The sequence below is a fragment of the Saimiri boliviensis genome, chromosome 12 (genome assembly GCF_048565385.1).
Source record: "Saimiri boliviensis isolate mSaiBol1 chromosome 12, mSaiBol1.pri, whole genome shotgun sequence".
NCBI classification, from domain to species: Eukaryota; Metazoa; Chordata; class Mammalia; order Primates; family Cebidae; genus Saimiri; species Saimiri boliviensis.
This window is the reverse complement of record NC_133460.1, coordinates 82,571,718-82,588,892: the sequence shown is the minus strand read 5'-3', so window position 1 is coordinate 82,588,892 and position 17,175 is coordinate 82,571,718. Positions and strand designations below refer to the sequence as shown.

Genomic DNA, 17,175 nt, shown 5'->3' with positions numbered 1-17,175 from the left:
ACCGCAGGACTTCTCAGTGCCTTTAACTTGACCATGAACAGTTCAACTTGCCAAAAGATGGATGGAGTATTCTGAATAGGTCTGATCACAGGGCGCTTCTTTCAAAGATTTTCTGCGGAGATTGGTGTTGCGCAAAACATCCTTTGGGGGAATTCTGGATGACAAGTGTCCCTGGTGGACAAGGGAAAGAGTTTCAGAAGTGGAGGGAATCTGCAGTCCTCCCAGCAGTACGTCTAGGGAGGAAGGGCTGGATTTGCTGTGGCAGTATTTCTCCGAGGGGAAGTCCAGAGACCATCGGCATCGGAATCACCCAGAGGGTTTGAAGTACGGAATCCCGGGACCTGCCCCACATTTCCGGATTCAGAATCTCAGGGGTGAGGCCCAGGAATCTGTATTTTAACAGGTGCAGCAGGCACCAGGTGATTCTCATCACACTGAAGGTTGAGAACCACTGTTGGGGAACTGAGCTCAGGGTCTCCCCATGAGTCCTAGGTAGGTGGAGTCCTGGAAAGGCATGTGGCCTGAGATGTCCCTGTTCCTGGCCCTGTTCCTGGCCAATGGGGCTCAGGACCAGGTGGGGAAATGAGGGTGGGCCAGGGCCTTGGTTCCAGGACATGGGCCAGATCACCTGCTCCACCCCCAAGACCCCTACCCCATCTTCCAGGAGGGCCCACCTATTTATAATAAAAGGCATGAGTGTGACTAAGGGTGTTTTAAAATATAATTATTAACAAAGCATCAATCCTGGCTGGATGGAATCACCCCCCAGAGGCGCTAGATTTACTAATTAGGTGCCTTGCAAAAAGCTTATTCACAACTTCCAGATTAATTGCAGAAGATCAATTGCTAGTTAACAGAGACACTGCTTTCCTTCTCTGGCTAATAAAGTGTCACTCGCCGGGAGGACAAGGACTGAACAGCGAGCACTGAGGAATCTAGTGCTCCTGTCTCTGTGGCCCAAGAACCTAGGTACCTCCCCTGTCTGCCTGACCATCCGGTCTGCTTCAAACCTCCCAGCATCCCCTGCAGCCAGGAGAGAGGGCCAGGAGGGAGGACAAGGCAGGCTGGCCCAGGGCTGTCAGTGGACAGAGCAAGTCACCACGTGGCTGCCCAGAGAGTTAGTGTGTTTGCTTCCACGTAGCAGCAGCAGAAGCCACTTCCCAGGTACGTGGCTCTGCCCCAAGTCCCCGTGGCAGATGGCTGGGTCCTGAGCACACAGCAGAGAGGAGAGCGAGAGGGGCTACAGCTGGGAATGGCACTCAGCTGGCAGCTCTGGAAGTTTAACCCCCAACTGTCCCACACCGCAGGGGCTTTTCACTTGTCACTGAACAGGCATCGTGGGCTCCTTGGCCCTGGTGCTCTCCAGGAACACGCCAGGCACTGTGGGGACACAAAGCCTCAGCGTGCTTGAGTCTGCACATCTTTTAATGATACCTGCAGCATCCAGGGAACTCATCACCCAGTCACTTAATGAGAATGAAAGGGAGCCTCTTAATAATCACAGCAAAAAAAAAGGAAAAAGAAAAAGAATCACAGAGGCGAAAAGGCATGAACAGGGACTCTCCTAGGCCAACTGCGGTGCGCATCTAGCCATGCCTCTGATCTGCTCTTACTCTCCACCATGACACCACTCCTGGTCTCCCACGGAGATTCCTGCACCTCCTCCAGCTGGTCTCCTAGTCTCTAGTCCTGCAGAGTGAGCCATTGAAAATGCAAGTCTGGCCACACCCCTTTCCCTCCAAAGACCCTCTAGAAGCTCCCCATCGCCTTTGAATGAAGTCCAGACTCTTTGACACGACCCATGTGGCCCGGCTGCATCTCCAGCCTCGTCACTGTCTACTTCCCTGTCTACATCTAAGCGCCAGGTGCAGCAAGCTTCCTTCAGTTCTGGGCTGTGCCAGGCCTCACCCTCAAGCTGCCCACTCCCTCTAGCCCCCAGTGCTCCTTCTTCATCTGAGCAACACATGCTCACTCACCGTGCTGGTCTCGGCTTAGCTGATCCTTCCTCTAGGGAGCCTTCCCTGATTGCCCGGATCTGGGTGAGCTTTCCCAACTCTGCACTGCCCACGTCCCCCTCTCCCTGGGCCTTCAGGCCTCTGCACAGTGGTTCCTGTTAATACGGACTCTGAGCTGCATCCTTTCTGCCACGCACCATACCTCACGCAAGGCCTGGCACACAATAGTTGCTGCCTGAGAATGTGTTCAATGAACACAGAAATGAAGTGGAATTGCTGGGTGTTATCCTTAGGACTCCTTAGCTCCATTGTCACCTGAACCAAGAAGTGTCTCTGTCCAGCTGTGACAGTCTGCAGAACACAGATGGTCAAAGGGACTGTGGGTGTCAGCAGGCTTGGGCATCACACCCATGCACACCGACTCCCAAGCCCACCTCATGGGGTGTCTGCCAGCTCTCTCTGCCACTCAGCCACCAAAGGCTCCAGCTCTGGGGACCCTGACTCCCTCCCGAAGCTGTGGCCGTATCACAGCCCCCTGGTGTTTCTCACGTGCAACCTACAGTGTGGTAGGAAGTGCGATGCCAATTCCTCCTTAAAGCCTGCCTTCCCATCATTGCCTCGCACATCTAGGGCAGAGCACCCAAGGCTGTGAGAATACACCAGGTGAGAAAAATTCTAGAGGAAAGCTCACTGCCATCATCAGCTGAGTGTAGAGAAAAAGCAGGATTTTTTAGCAGACGTTTCTGAAACAAATAACATCAAGATTCAAAGTTCAAAACAGACAGAACCCCTGCCACCCAAAGGGACCCCTTTCCTCTCTTTGCCCCTGGAATTCACCTTTGTATCCTGCAGACATGTGCTTGGAGCTTCTCGAGAGCCAAGCACTGTGTTAGATGCGGCAAGAGACGCAAAGATGAATAATGTCCCAGCCTACAGAGAGCTCACATTCTAACAGGGGAGATCAGATGCATTCATACAGAGCTTTAACACAGGCAGAAAGTGATAAAGGCCATGAAGAAAGAGGGAATGCTTCCAGCAGGATGGTCCAGGAGGGCATGGAGGAGCTAGCACTGAGTGGGGTTAAACCCCGGGTAGCATTGCATCCAGAACCAGGAAACCCAGGGGGCCACTTGAAGGACAAGGAAGGTCGGTTGAAGCTAGTTGTGTCCCTGCCCCTTCTCCATCCATCAACTGCCCTTCCCCAGGCTGCCTATAATTCATCCATTAGAGAAGGGAAAATCAATATTTACCGATGTGAATTAAAACCCAGGCAGGGAGCAGGCGGGGTGTAGGCAGGGTCTGGGAAGCAGAGAGTGGCTCCCTGGGCAGCCAGGTGGCAGCCCATGCTCATGGGGAACTGGGGATGCTCAGGGGACAGAATGGAGCAGGTGGGCCTTTAGGTCCAGGGGGCCTCTGAGACCCTGCCAGAGCAAGCCTGTCTCCTCTCCTACAGTGTCATCCGCAGGGAGCATGGAGACCCCCTCATCGAGGAGCTCAATCCCGGTGATGCCTTGGAGCCCGAAGGCCGGGGCACAGGTGAGGGGCATCTGGGGCATCTGGCCCGCATTGTCCCCTTAGCGCTGTTCATGCCCTGGGGTGAGTGCGGGAGGGACGGAGCAGCCAGTTTCATGGCAGAGCCTCTCCTGTCCCTGCCACGCTGAGGGCTGAGCTTCAAGGGCAGGGGTGAGAGTGGAGATGGGGGAACCCTGGGCACTGCCAGGCAGGAAGCAAAGGAGAGGATGGGCCACTCCCCCAATCCTGGGCTGATGGGGGTGGGGGAATGGTAATCTGTGGGTCTGTGGGCAGGAGCCTCTCTGGCCATGCCTTGCCCTGTGGGGACAGAAAGGAGAGGAGCGAGCCCCTTCTGCTCTCAGGAGGAGGATCTTGCCATCTGACCCCGACCCTCTTGGCACTCAGCTTGTTGTCAGAGCACTGGGCCAGGAGTCCCAAACCCAGCTCTGCCACTGCCTCACCTTGTGGTCTTGGAAAAGCAGTGTTAACTTCTGAGTCTTGTTCTCCGCATCCATAAAACTGGGATAGTTATAACTGCCCTCTTCACCTCTTTGGGTTGTAATGAAAACTAAAAGAAGCCTTTGTATATGCAAACACTTGATAAATTGACAAAAAAAAAAAATCTGGGCAAATATAACAAGCGTGTATTATTCAAACCATAATAGAAAGACCAGAAAGAAGCCCATGCGGTCTGAGTAATTTGCAGGCACCTCTCCCTGCAAAGACCAGGAAGGAAATGTCTGTCGCCTGAGTCCTGTCACGGGGCGGCTGTTAGGAAGGAGAGGAGATGGGTGCCAAGCCCAGGCTTCCTGCCCTGGTGCTGGGCTCTCTCTGGCTCCCACTCCCAGGGCTGTGGATACCACACTTGGCTGGGAGCCCCTCCCCTCTGTGGGTCTCCGGGATGATGGCCAGAGGTGAAACCTGCCTTGTTTGTAGGGGGTGTGGTGACCGATTTCGACGGAGACGGGATGCTGGACCTCATCTTGTCCCACGGAGAGTCCATGGCTCAGCCGCTGTCCGTCTTCCGAGGCAATCAGGTGCGCTTGGACCTCAAGAGCCACAGATCCCAGCCCAGCGTGCTCTCGGGTACCTCGGGTTGGTGAGGGCAAGGCACCGGGTGCTGCCTTGGCCAGCATGATGTGTAATGGCATTCCTGGGCCCTGGAGAAGGAGGGAGGTAAATTCCAAGCAGCACAGGAAAGCTCAGGAAGGGCCACCTCTGGAGAAGCCTTTGCCTCTCTGCCTTCCACTGTCATTTCTCTGCCAAACACTGTGCCCTGAGGCCCTTGGATTTTGTCTCCTTTGTCTGCAGTGCCTCTCTGTCATTCAGCCAATCTGTCTGTGCTTCATTCATTTTTCTTGCTTGGCTTTCTCTTTCTTTTTCCCTGGCCCTCTTTCTTCTCTACCTCCTTCTTCCCCCTCTCCTGCTCCTCTCCTCCCTGGCTCCCTGCTCTCACCCACTGCACTGATGCCCACTCTGTGTCTGCCTCTCTCCCTCCCTGCAGGGCTTCAACAACAACTGGCTGCGAGTGGTGCCACGCACCCGGTTTGGGGCCTTTGCCAGGGGGGCTAAGGTTGTCCTCTACACCAAGAAGAGTGGGGCCCACCTGAGGATCATCGACGGGGGCTCAGGCTACCTATGCGAGATGGAGCCTGTGGCACACTTTGGCCTGGGTGAGTCGGAGTCTGGTGGGGGATGGTGAGCTGTTATCAGGACAGCAGGATGCTGACTGATTCAGGGATTCACATCCTGAGCATCCTTGGGCACCGCTCTACTGTGACAGCCATGGTGGACACCAGCTACTGGGGACAAGCCCTGCTCTGAAATGAGCCTGAGCTCAAGGGGAGGCAAGTGGGAAGAGCTGTTCAGATTTTCACGCATCTCACTTGCAGGAGCCCCCACCCCAGTGCCTCTGTGGAATTCCTTCACCTTGGGGTCAGAGTGTTTAATCCTCCATTTGTTCAAGGCTGCAGCCTTGTTCAAATGCCGGTCTGCACCAAATGTGTCCAAACCAGCTGTTTCCCTGGCCTCATGGGAGCTGGTTCAGTCTTGAACAGAAGGCTTGGGAAGCCATGCATTTTCAATGGGAGTGAAGTCACCCCAAAGGGGAAAAAGTGAGTTCTTGGCGGGGGTTGGGGAATGACAAAATCCTATCTTTTTTATATATGAAAAAGCAACAGGGGCCGGGTGCAGTGGCTCATGCCTATAATCCTAACACTCTGGGAGGCTGAGGCAGGTGGATCCCTTGAGCTCAGGAGTTCAAGAAATATGGCAAAACCTCATCTCTACCAAAAGTGCAAAAAGCATAGCCAGGTGTGGTGGTGCATGCCTGTGGTCCTAGCTACTTGGGAGGCTGAGGTGGAAGGATCGCCTGAGCCCAGGGAGGTAGAGGCTATAGTAAGCTGTGATTGCACCAGCCTGAGCTGGAGTCAGTGAGACTCTGTCTCAAAAAATAAAAAAAGCATCAACATACATATAGCACATAAACAGATCTACAGTATACCTGTGGCATTAATGGCACTATCACTACACACCTATTAGAACAAAAATTAAAAATAGCGACAATACCAAATGCTGGCGAGGATCCAGGTAACTTCTAGAGATCAGAGAAACTGGATCTCTCATAAATCGCTGGTGGAAATGTAAAATGGTACAGCTACTCTGGAAAATCGTTTGCCAGTTTATTTTAAGAAAACAAAACGAATCTAAGCAAACAACTACGATTCTATGACCCAACTATCGTGTCCCAAGCCGTTTATCCCAGACCAATAAAAACTTACATCCACACAAAAACCTTTCCATCCCTTCATAGTGTCTTTATATTTAATAGCCCAGAACTGGAAACAACCTAGGTGTTAATAGTTCAAGCAACTGTGATACAGCCTTTCCATGGAATATTACTCAGCTATGAGAAGCAGAAACTATTGATACGTGCAACAGTTGGGTAATCTCCAGGGCTCTATGACGAGTGAGAAAAAGGAAGAAAAAGCTCATCTCCAAAGGTCATGTACCATAGATTTTGTTTACATAACATTCTCAAAATGACAAAATGACAAAGATGGAAAATGGGCAGTTGGCAGGGCTTAGAGATGGTGGAAGGGAGAGGAGCAGGTGGGACGCTCAAGGGCAACCTGAGGGGATCTTGGTGGTGATGAGACAGTTCTGTGCCTCAGTTGTGGTGGCTGCATGGATCTACACGTGTGTTAGAATGACGCAGAACAATACACATGCCTCGTGCCAGGGTGGCTCCCCGGGCATGCAAGCTGCAACCGTGGGGTGAAACTGGGTGAAGGGCACAGAGGAGCTCTCTGTACTATCTTTGCAACTTCTATGAATCTATAATTATTTTAAAATACAACAGTTTAAAATAAATGTATGGGGGGAATTGGGGAAAAAGTCTAGAGAGTCTTCTGGCAGGGTGAGGGGATTACAATGATGGAAAAAACATTGAGGAACATGGCAGGAGTCAGGGAGCCCAGAGCGGCTTCACTAAAACACCGTAGTTCAGAAAGCCCTGGGTCAGGAAGGGCTGCACTGAGCTCCACTCCTTCCCAGCTTTCAAATCAGACACCTTCCCCAGGTGTTTGCGCCTTGTGAGGTGATATCATTTTAATATAAAAGGAATAGACACTATGGTCTCAAATTAATAAATACAAATGTTAATATTATACACACATCACATGCGCAGAAAGAAAACTGAAAGGAAATGCAAAAAGTGAGAACAGCGATTCTGTGTGAGTGCCTGGATTAGTATAGTAACTCACTTATTCCAGACACAGCGCCAAGCACTTCACTCTTATTACTCCATTTAATCCTCATGACTACCTTGTGAGATGAGCAATATTATCCGCATGTTACTCATGGGAAAACTGAAGATCAGAACAATTAAGAAACCTGCCAAGGTCACATGATACTTAAATGGCAGAGCTGGGATTCAAACCCAGGCTCCCTTGAGCACGTGATTTTTATTCTTTTCCATGTTTTGTTGTGTGTGTGTGTGTGCGCTTCAGTTTTTATAGGGAACACATAATATTTATGTGTAGTCTGAAAAAGAAGCAATAAATATTTAGGGGACCCAGGGCCTGGTTATATGATCGTTTTCTTGGGCTATTTCACCCTGGATAAGTTAGCCTGAGGTTGGAGTGTTTATCACTCCTAAGGCAGCTATGTGCTAAGCTGGCCCTAAAGGCACAAGACACCTTTTAAATACATAGTCCTGTCTTACAAAGTAGCAGTAGCTAACACTTATCAAGCAATTAGTATGTGCCAGGCACTGGGCTGAGTGGTTTGCCTAAGTCACTTCATTTGATTCTTACAACTTGAAGAATCAGGTATCATAACCCACATTTTACAGGTCAGAAAACTGAGGCTGAGGTCAAGTAAGTTGCCCCAAACCACACCTCCACCGAGTAAGGAGAGCTGGATTTGGATCCCACCTCCTTGAAGCCACGGTCTGAGTTCTGGGCCATGACTCACCCCCTATGGTAGCTGCTTTGTGCGGCCAGCCGAGCACCAAGGTGACCGCCGTAGCACCATAGGTGGTTGTTTAACCAGGTGTCTGATTGGACGTCAACTCCCCGACCCCATTGTGTGGATAAGGACATGGAAGCTCACCTTGCAAATCAACAGTAAGGGCAGGATGGGGGCTGAGATTCTCCTGCCCCACGTGTCCGGGGCCGCCTCTGCTGTTTTAAGAGATGTGTTAGGGGCCTCACTTGGCCCTTTCTCTGGCCGGAATCTGCCCTGCCAAGAGAATAGAAAGCTTTTTTAACTGGAAAACTCGGCCAGGTCATGTGTGGGGTGAAAAGGGATCAAGAGCCCCTTCTGGGCCGCCTGCCCCCCATACTCAGGGTTCTGTACACCACCTCATCAAGAGCTCCGCCTGGTGCCAGTCCTTACTATTTTGCAAGGCCCTGGGATTTGTTCTTGGTCTGAACTCTGGCTCAAACTGCTTTAAGGGGTCTCCTGGCAGACTTCTCTCCGTTGGCAGCATCCATTCCCAGCGGCACTGGAAGGCAGTCTGCTCTAGGGACAGGCCCCTTGGGTCACAAGGTGCCTCAGCAGGTGGCCAACACAGCCACCAGGGACACAGCGAGAGGCAAGAGGCTGGCAGCTCTATCCCTGCAGCTCCAAGGCCTCTCTGGATCTCTTATGAGTGGAGCTCAGCGGAGCCCTTCCTGACTGATGGAGGAGCTGGCAATGGAGCGGGAGTGAGGGCGCCAGTGGAGAAGGCCAGCTGGAGGGAAGGACTGCAGGGAGAGAGAGCAGGGGAGACCGAAAGACAGAGGTGGGCCTGGGGAAGACGGAGAGAGGCAGAGACATGGGGAAAGAGGCAGATCAGAAATGCCCCCTGCCCTCCAGGCAGGCAGTAGGGCAGAAGGCAGACGGAAACGGGACTCTCCTGCGAGGCAGATCTGGACACACCGCCATACTGGCCCCATGGCCATGAGAGGACCCAGGCAATCAGTTTTGTTCTGGGCAGCTTCCCGGAGGAAGAGGGACTGGAACTGGGTCTAGTACAGTAGGAGCTTAGGAGGGGTGCACAGGGGCCTAAGGAGGCCTTCTAGGGTGGCATGGCCAAAGGCCCGGAAGTGGGAAGATCCAGTACAAAGAATGGGAATGTTTTGGAAAACTTCTTTTTTCTGATTATGAGAATAATGCATATTGACTATAAGAAATTTAGAGAATTATTTTTAAAAGAAGGAAAAATTACTCATCATCTGACCACTATGTTTGGAATATTAAGGAAAAAGCAAATGTTTCTTCCTTCACCTTCCCTCAATACCATTTGATTCATTTAGTGACTACATTTTACTGAGCACCTACTGTGTGCCAGACACTAAACTGAAGATCCTTGCCACAAGCCATCCTACGTTCCAGTGGAAGGAACTTATACACATAACACACATAGTAAATAGGTAAATGTATAAAATGGTAGAAGATACAATGGGCCATGAAAAATGCAAATGCAGAACAGAGGAATGGATTAGGAGTGCCAAGGGAAAGGGGCAAGGAGCAGTTTTCCAACACAGTGGTCCAGGTTGGACAGGCCGTGCTTGTGATAAGCTTTTATTATGTGTCATATGCACAGGAAGGCACTTACAGATATATACTTCTTGGCAATTTTCAAAATCAACATAATGTTACTTTCCAATTGTTTCTGTAACTTGCTTCCCCGCCCCCCACCATTAACCATATGTCCAAGCCTGGGTGCAGTGGCTCACACTTCTAATCCCAATGCTTTAGGAGGCCAAGGAAGGAGGATTGCTTGAGGCCAGGAGTTCAAGACCAGCTTGGGCAACATAGAAAGACTCCCTCTCTAAAAAAATTAGCCCAGCATAGTGGTGCAAGACTATAGTCCCAGCTACTCAGGAGGCTGAAGCAGGAGGATCACCCAGGAATTTGAGGCTGTAGTGAGCTATGATCACAACACTGCACTCCAGCTTGGGTAACAGAGTGAGAGCCTGTCTTATATGCACGTGTGTGTAAGACAGAGAGAGAGTGGAGGGGGGGGTGCATGAGTGCGTGTGTGTGTGTGTGTGTGTGTGTGTATGTGAGAGAGAGTGTGTGTGTGTGTGTGTGTGTGCACACATTCTGGACAGCATTGCACGTCTGTGCATATCTCTTGTTTCCGTTTAGTGCCGCGGTGTATTTCACTGTGAGGCAGCACTCACAGTCATAATCTATTTACCAAGTCCCCTCTGGATGGACAGCTAGATTGTTTCCAGTTCTCAGCAGTTGGGGTAAGAAGTGGGGATGTCTACAACATGAATCTGAGAAAGGCCTGCCTTGAGGTCCCGTATGTAGCAGAAGTAGAGGGCAGGGTCCAGCCGAGGCCGTCCCCAGAAGAGCGGGCTGAAGGGGAGAGGCCAGCAACCACAAAGCTTCAGCTCACCTGCCTACAGGGCCCTGCCCCCTTCCTGCCTCCATGAGTCACGCGCTGCCTCCTCCAGACTTCGCAGCAAGGTGTGGTGCGCGTGTGTGTGTACATGGACATGTGTATAAGTCCACACGTGTGCCTTTCCCAGACAGCCTCAGCCTTGCCCTGTGCACATCGTGTCCCAGAGGAGCAGACCCTCACCGGTACTCCTCACCTCTGTCCACAGGTAGTGAGTGTCAGCATGGGGGTTCCCAGAGGGCTCACTCTGCTGTGCAGAGCTCTCACAGTAACATCTTGTTGTGGGGTCCCCTCTCAGTGGACCCCACCTTGCTCAGTGGACCCCACCTTGTTCAGTGGAGCCTGCCTTGCTCAGTGGAGGCCCCCACCACGTTCTGCAGCCCCTCTCCACCCTGGCCTGTCCCTGCTCCTCCTGCATGCAGGGTAAGCGTTTCTGCTTACAGCCCTTATCGACCGCTCCCCGACTGCCACCCTGGTTGGAACCCACCCCCAAGCTCCACATGCCACCCTCTACTTCACAGCTGGCAGCAGGCCAAGGCAGCCCACTCCCAAACCCGGAAAATAAAAACACCAATCATCTATTTGTCTCCGCCAGCCCCACTGGGTGTCACCCTATCCCCCACTCTCACCATTGCTGGTGCCCCCAGCCCCACCCCCACACGCCACCGTCTTTTCAGTTAATTGTTTGCAGGTGACTCAGAGCTGCCTTTCAGCTGGCTGGTGCTCATTTAGGGAAGGGAAATTCAGTGGCCCACATAAAAATTGCTTTATTAAAGTGCAAAAATATTCTACCAACTGTATTCCCACCATCTGTTTTGTTTGTAATTCTTCTGAAAAGTGCAATTCTCTCTGCCTCCTTGGCCTCTGTCTTTTAAAAGCTGGCAGAGGTGACTCACTGCTGCTCATGACCTCGTGTCTCTGCTGGTTAATGGGGGGCGCTCCTCTGCTCAGCCCTCCCCTACACGCAGGCCTGGCAGGCTGGCCGGCTTCGAAGCCGCTGGTGTGCAGTGTCTGGGAGCCAGTCCTCCTCGGTTGTGCAGCCCAAGAAAGACTTAAGATGTTATGCAGACCACCTGGGCAGAGGGGTGAGCTGCGCCTAAGGACAGGAGACTGGGTTCCAGTCCTAGTTCAGACACCTGGAAGTCCCTTCACCTTGTCAAGCCTCAATGTTGACATCTGGAGAATGGGGATAAAACGCCCACCTCTTAGGTGTGAAGGCTCTGAAGTCCCTCCCCTCCCTCTGATACACATTCTCCCACTCTTTCCCGCTTGGAACTTCTCCCTGATCTTCAGCTGCAACTTGCCCTTCCACGATGCTGTACCTTCGCCCACAGTGTATCCTCTCCCTGGAATGCTCCTTCTTTCCCTTCTCCACCTCACAAAGTCTTACTCCTCCTGCAATACCCAAATGAAATGACCCACATCTCTCACCACGTGGTAGCAGTGCTGTTGTGGCACTTTCCAGCTTATAATAAGATCACTTGTATTCACTGTTCCCACAGGAATCATCAGAATGGGGCCTGGGTCTGTCTCACTCACTACTGAATCCCAAATCCCTGTGCAAAGCCTGGCATATAGTGGTTGCTGGGTGTGGGATAGGGTGGGCAGGGTAACAGGAGCACAGCAGGTACGGGCTCTGGGTTCTCTCAGTCTTAGCTGGGTGAATAACTGCACCTCTCCACGGCTCTGCCTTCCCATCTCTAAGGCAAAAACGATAACTTTGGCACCTTCCTTGTGGAAATGTGAAATTTCAATGCATTAACTTCGTAAAGCATTTGGTGCGGCTTGGGGCACGTTATCAGTGTTCACTGTTATTACCAGCATCTGAAAGCCCTTTGGGAACTGCAGGGAGACCCCATGTCCAAGAGCTGATGGTGCTGGGGATGCTGAGGTGAACGGTGAACTCCTGCTCCAGGGTAGAAAGGCTGCACTTCCTGGGAGTGGTAAGGCTGTCAGCCAGCACTCCCATCTTACAGATGAAGAAACTGAGGCCCAGAGAGGATGCCGAAGGCAGCAAAAAACAGCAGCAGAGGAGGGAGTCCTGCTGGTTGTGCTTTTTGAGGCCTGCTTATCTCATAGCTCCAGGCACCCTGCACCAGGTCTGGGTCTGGAGGAAGCTGAGGAAGCAGGACTCAAAACTACATGGGGCCAGCACGGTGGCTCACGCCTATAGTCCCAGCACTCTTGGAGGCTGAGAGTAGGGTGGATCACCTTGTCAGGAGTTTGAGACCAGCCTAATGAACATGGAGAAACCCCATCTTTACTAAAAATACAAAATACAGGTGCAGGCCATAATCAGAAGGCTGAGGCAGGAGAATCACTTGAACCCGGGGGGGCAGAGGTTGCAGTGAGCCGAGATTGCTCCATTGCACTCCAGCCTGGGCAAAAAGAGCAAAACTCCATCTCAAAAAAAAAAAAAAAAAAAAAAAAAAAAGACTAAGTACCACATGCAAATCTGTGATTGTCTATGAATATTCGATGACTCTTCTGAGTCCTTTGTGGCCCTTCAGTCAGGCTGGAAAACATATTCCTGTGCTGTGCTGTGGGCTTAGGTAAGAAACATTTGTTGTTGCCTCCTTTTAATGGCAAATGTTTACCTTTTACATGTGCCACTTAATTTGGGCACTGTACACCCCGGAAATGCCAAATCTCTTGCACCTCAAATTTTTTTTCTACTTCAAATTAGAAAAAAAAGTCTGACCAGGTATGGTGGGTCACGCCTGTAATCCCAACACTTTAGGAGGCTGAGGCAGTTGAATCACTTGAAGTCAGGAGTTTGAGACCAGCCTGCCCAACATGGTGAAACCCCGTCTCTACTAAAAATACAAAAATTAGCCAGGTGTGGTATTGCCTGCCTGTGATCCCAGCTAATCAGGAGGCTGAGGTAGGAGAATCGTTCAAAGCCAGGAGGCGGAGGTTGCAGTGAGCCGAGATCCCTCCACTGCACTCCAACCTGGGTGACAGAGCAAAACTCTGTCTCAAAAAAAAAAAAAAAAAAATCTGTAGTTGGCTCTCCCCAGTCCCATTTTCAATCCCCATTCTGCAGAAGGAATTCTAATAGATTGAGGGATTGATAAGAAATAATTTCTTGCTTGATAAAGCAAAACCCAGAACAGTAAGGTTGGGCCTGGAAGGAGGGGGTCTCCCTGTGGGAAGAGCAACTGACCTTTGAGGACAAGCCTTTGCCTCCAAACCTCTCCTGTTGCTGCTGCCTGCCATGCCCGTGAAGGCAGGAGCTGCGTCTCCATGGACTCTTCCAAGTGTAGCCTCTGGTCCTGACCCTCATAGACTCACGGCACGGCAGCAGCAAGGCTGGGACATTCCAGTGAGACTCCCCTGGAGGCCAGGGTGGGAGAACAAAAGGAGACCAAATACAGGAAGGATCTAGAAACTGGGGTTGTGGCTCACAAAGCGTAACTCCCTCTGGAACCCCCCTCATTGCAGGTCCTCCCGCCAGCACCCCGGCTCCCTTCCTCCACGCCCACATAATGGTTTCTACTCGTAATCTACACAGAGATTCTCCTCCAAGTCTGCATGTGGCCTCCAAAACCCCTTTGCTAAAATATGGGAACCCCTTTTATGCAAGATATTTTGCCCACTACCCTCCACTCCCATGGTAGCCATCATCGTAAAATTCATTGGTGGATAGTAATGGCCAAAATCAAATATACATTCAACAGCAATTTTAATTTGTTTTCTAACAGTATCTACATGTTAGGGAAAATAATAGTGCACATATGTGGGTGATGGATTATTTAGCCCGGGAATGGTGTTTGGGGGAGTGTGTTGATTTCGAGGCCCCCTGCGGGACCCCGTGTCCCCACATCTGCTCAGCCCTGGGTGATAGAGTGAGCTGTGCCTTCCCCCTGTCTGGCGGGTCCGACCGTCCTCCCCAGGGGCTGACCTGAGAGCAGCCTCTCCCTGAAGGTGAGGCCCAGCCCCCGCCTCCTCCCCACTCCGATCCATCACCATTAGCCTGACCTCGCCACAGTGATGGCCTATTTCCTTACGTAGGGAGCTAGGGCCAGCTTTGACAGTGCCGAAACATCTGACAAATCTTTTCAGCCTCCTTTCCACCAATGATATAGCATGTTGCTTTAGGGATGTGTGCGAATGGATTCACTGCGAATGTCTCTGAGCTTCCCATCATCTTCTGTAAGCATCTTAGATTTGTAGAATGGGCTTTCTCCCCTGTCCTCCACCTGCCAGCTCTTTATCACTCCATCTTTCTTAAGGTTTGGTTTTTTTTGTTGTTTTTTCCCCCCCAGAGACAGAGTCTCAATATGTTGCCCAGGCTGGCATTGAGGTCCTGGGCTCAAGCAATCCTTCTGCCTCAACCCCATGAGTAGCTGGGATTCCAGGCATGAGCCCACCATGCCCAGCTCTTTTTCCAAGTTTTTATGTAGAGCTCAGTTCAAATGCTCCATCCCTAAAAGGCAGTCCCTAACCACCTGACTAGAGAAGGCTCTGGTAACCCCCAGCTCCTCCTTCCCTCCTTGCCCTACTTTGGTCAATATCTGACATGATTTATTTATTCATCTGTTTGCTTGTCTCCGCATTTGGAGTGGGAGCCCCTTGAGAACAGGGGTATCCCCAGTGACAAGAGAGAGCCTGGCGCCTAGCAGAGCTCAGTAAATAGAAATGCAAGAAGCATTCCCAGGATGACAAAGCCAGTTAGCTGCAAAGCTGGGATTTGTCCCCAGGTCTCCCATCCATTCCCTGTCATGCTTTTTCCAACATACCAGGTAAGGGGTAGAGCCAAGATTTGAACCCCAGACTCCAAAGACAACTTGCTTATCACAGGCCTTACTGTATCTTCCAATACAGCCTCCCAATGCTTGGCCTGTCTGCTAGAACATAAGTTTAAGAGCTGCACTATCCAACATGGCAGCCACCAGCCATGTGTGGCTTTTAAATGTAAATTAATTAGAGTTAACTAAAATTGAAAATTCACCTCCTCAACAACACGAGTCCCACTTTAAGGGCTCAACAAGCCAGTGGCTACTGTACTGGACAGCATAAATGCAGAACATTTCCATCCTTGCAGACAGGTCTGTGGGACAGCCTTGCTCCAGAGAGGAGAGACCTCAAATCTGTCTCATTCACCATTTCCCTGGCACTTAGAACAGTGCCAATTCATGCTTTTATTCAATGGATGAATCTGTTGATGCTGATATTTCTGCTGAGAGCCTCCTGCTCTCCTCTGCTGCTGACGCTCTCTCCTTCTGTCCCTCAGGGAAAGATGAAGCCAGCAGTGTGGAGGTGACGTGGCCAGATGGCAAGATGGTGAGCCGGAACGTGGCCAGCGGGGAGATGAACTCAGTGCTGGAGATCCCCTATCCCCGGGATGAGGACACACTTCAGGACCCAGCCCCCCTGGAGGTAGGCAAAGGCATCTGGGCCTCATAACCAGAAAAGCGGGCACCACCCACAACTCCACAGGCTGAAGCTGGGTTCCCAGGAATCTGTAAACTCAGCCTCTAGAGTGATGGAAATCTTGGCAAAGCGAAGGCTTCATGCTGATCCCTCCATTTGTAGTTTGCACAACACCATCACACCCACGTCTCTTCTGCTTCTCACAGAAGCCCTGGTGTATCGGCAGGGCAAGCGTTTTTGCACCCCTTTTTCAGAGGAAGAAAATTGAGGTTAAGAGAGGAAATCCACCAAGGCCCACCAAGGCTGCACAGCCAATTGTTAGCAGAGTTAAGAGATTACCCCAGGTCTCCTGCTGCCCTCCTGGTTCTTTCGAGTCTCTGACAAGACCTCTTGTCACCCTAGGGTGGGACTCAGAGCCTGCAGCAGGGTCCCTCTAAGGGCTCTTTGAGGAGCAGTTCTGGACCCACCTTGGCAGTGTCCTTCCAACTCTGATGGGGTTCACTTGGTGGCAACTAACAGGAACCCACCCCAAATCACACAAATGAAGGGGGCTTATAAGAAGGGTTACTCGCAAAACTCAGGAGAGCTCAGGATGAGTAGGAACTGTGGCAGCTTGGTGGCCTTAGCCCTAGAAGCTCAAGGAGCTTTGTCAGTGCACTGTCTTTGGGAGGAGAGGGGGCTTCTCTTCCCCAACAATCCCCAGCCACCCACCTCATTCGTCGGTATGGTGGATTGACATTTTGTGTCGTGTGTTACATTTTGAGTCCCCTGCCCCACCCCAGGCTGCTGTCTCTGAGACCCCCATATGGGCATGGCAGAGTCGCCACAGCCTGGCAGGACCAGCTCCCAACTCTCAAGTCTCTTGAGTCAGTTTGTTCAAATTCTTGCTGCAAAGCCTTGAGTCTTCTCTCCTGCTGGGATGTCCACCCATCGGCCCTGGCCAGAGAGGTGGGACACAAGCATGGCGGCGGGCACCCACCCGCGTGAGGGGGAGGCTCTCGGCGAAGGGGGCATGGGCAGTGAGCAGGTGCCTCAAAAAGCATCTCCCAGCCCTCATTACACTTTGACCTGACAGACCCAGCCTCAGTCTCAGGGCAACGCTACAAGAGGGACAGTTCTGTTGGGCATCCCAGCTCTGGCACGTGGATCCCCTGCACAGGGAAACGTCTGAACTGTATCCATTCATGGCCTTCCCCCGGGGCTCTTGTTCTCAGTGCAAAGGAAGGGTTCTACAAGGGAGGGGTATCTTCCCAGGCCCAGAGCTCAGGGAATGGCGCCTCACACTGTGGTTAGGGTGACAGCTGCTCTGTGGCCATGACTAGGAAGGGAACCTGGGATGGGACCTTCTCAACTCACTCATGTCTCTGCTTCTGCCTACCTTGCAGTGTGGTCAAGGATTCTCCCAGCAGGAAAACGGCCATTGCATGGGTGAGT

The 17,175-nt window shown here is 51.6% G+C and overlaps 1 protein-coding gene across 2 annotated transcripts in view; it reads left to right on the top strand.

Annotated features, from left to right (window-relative positions):
- CRTAC1 (cartilage acidic protein 1) overlaps positions 1 to 17,175 on the top strand; it is a 163,252-nt gene that overhangs the window by 127,864 nt on the left and 18,213 nt on the right. For both annotated transcript variants that reach the window (XM_039465237.2, XM_003922322.3), the window contains exons 9-13: positions 3,409 to 3,491; positions 4,404 to 4,504; positions 4,972 to 5,140; positions 15,602 to 15,747; positions 17,127 to 17,169. In XM_039465237.2, coding sequence (XP_039321171.1) covers positions 3,409 to 3,491; positions 4,404 to 4,504; positions 4,972 to 5,140; positions 15,602 to 15,747; positions 17,127 to 17,169 — 542 coding nt within the window. The remainder of the gene's footprint in view (positions 1 to 3,408; positions 3,492 to 4,403; positions 4,505 to 4,971; positions 5,141 to 15,601; positions 15,748 to 17,126; positions 17,170 to 17,175) is intronic.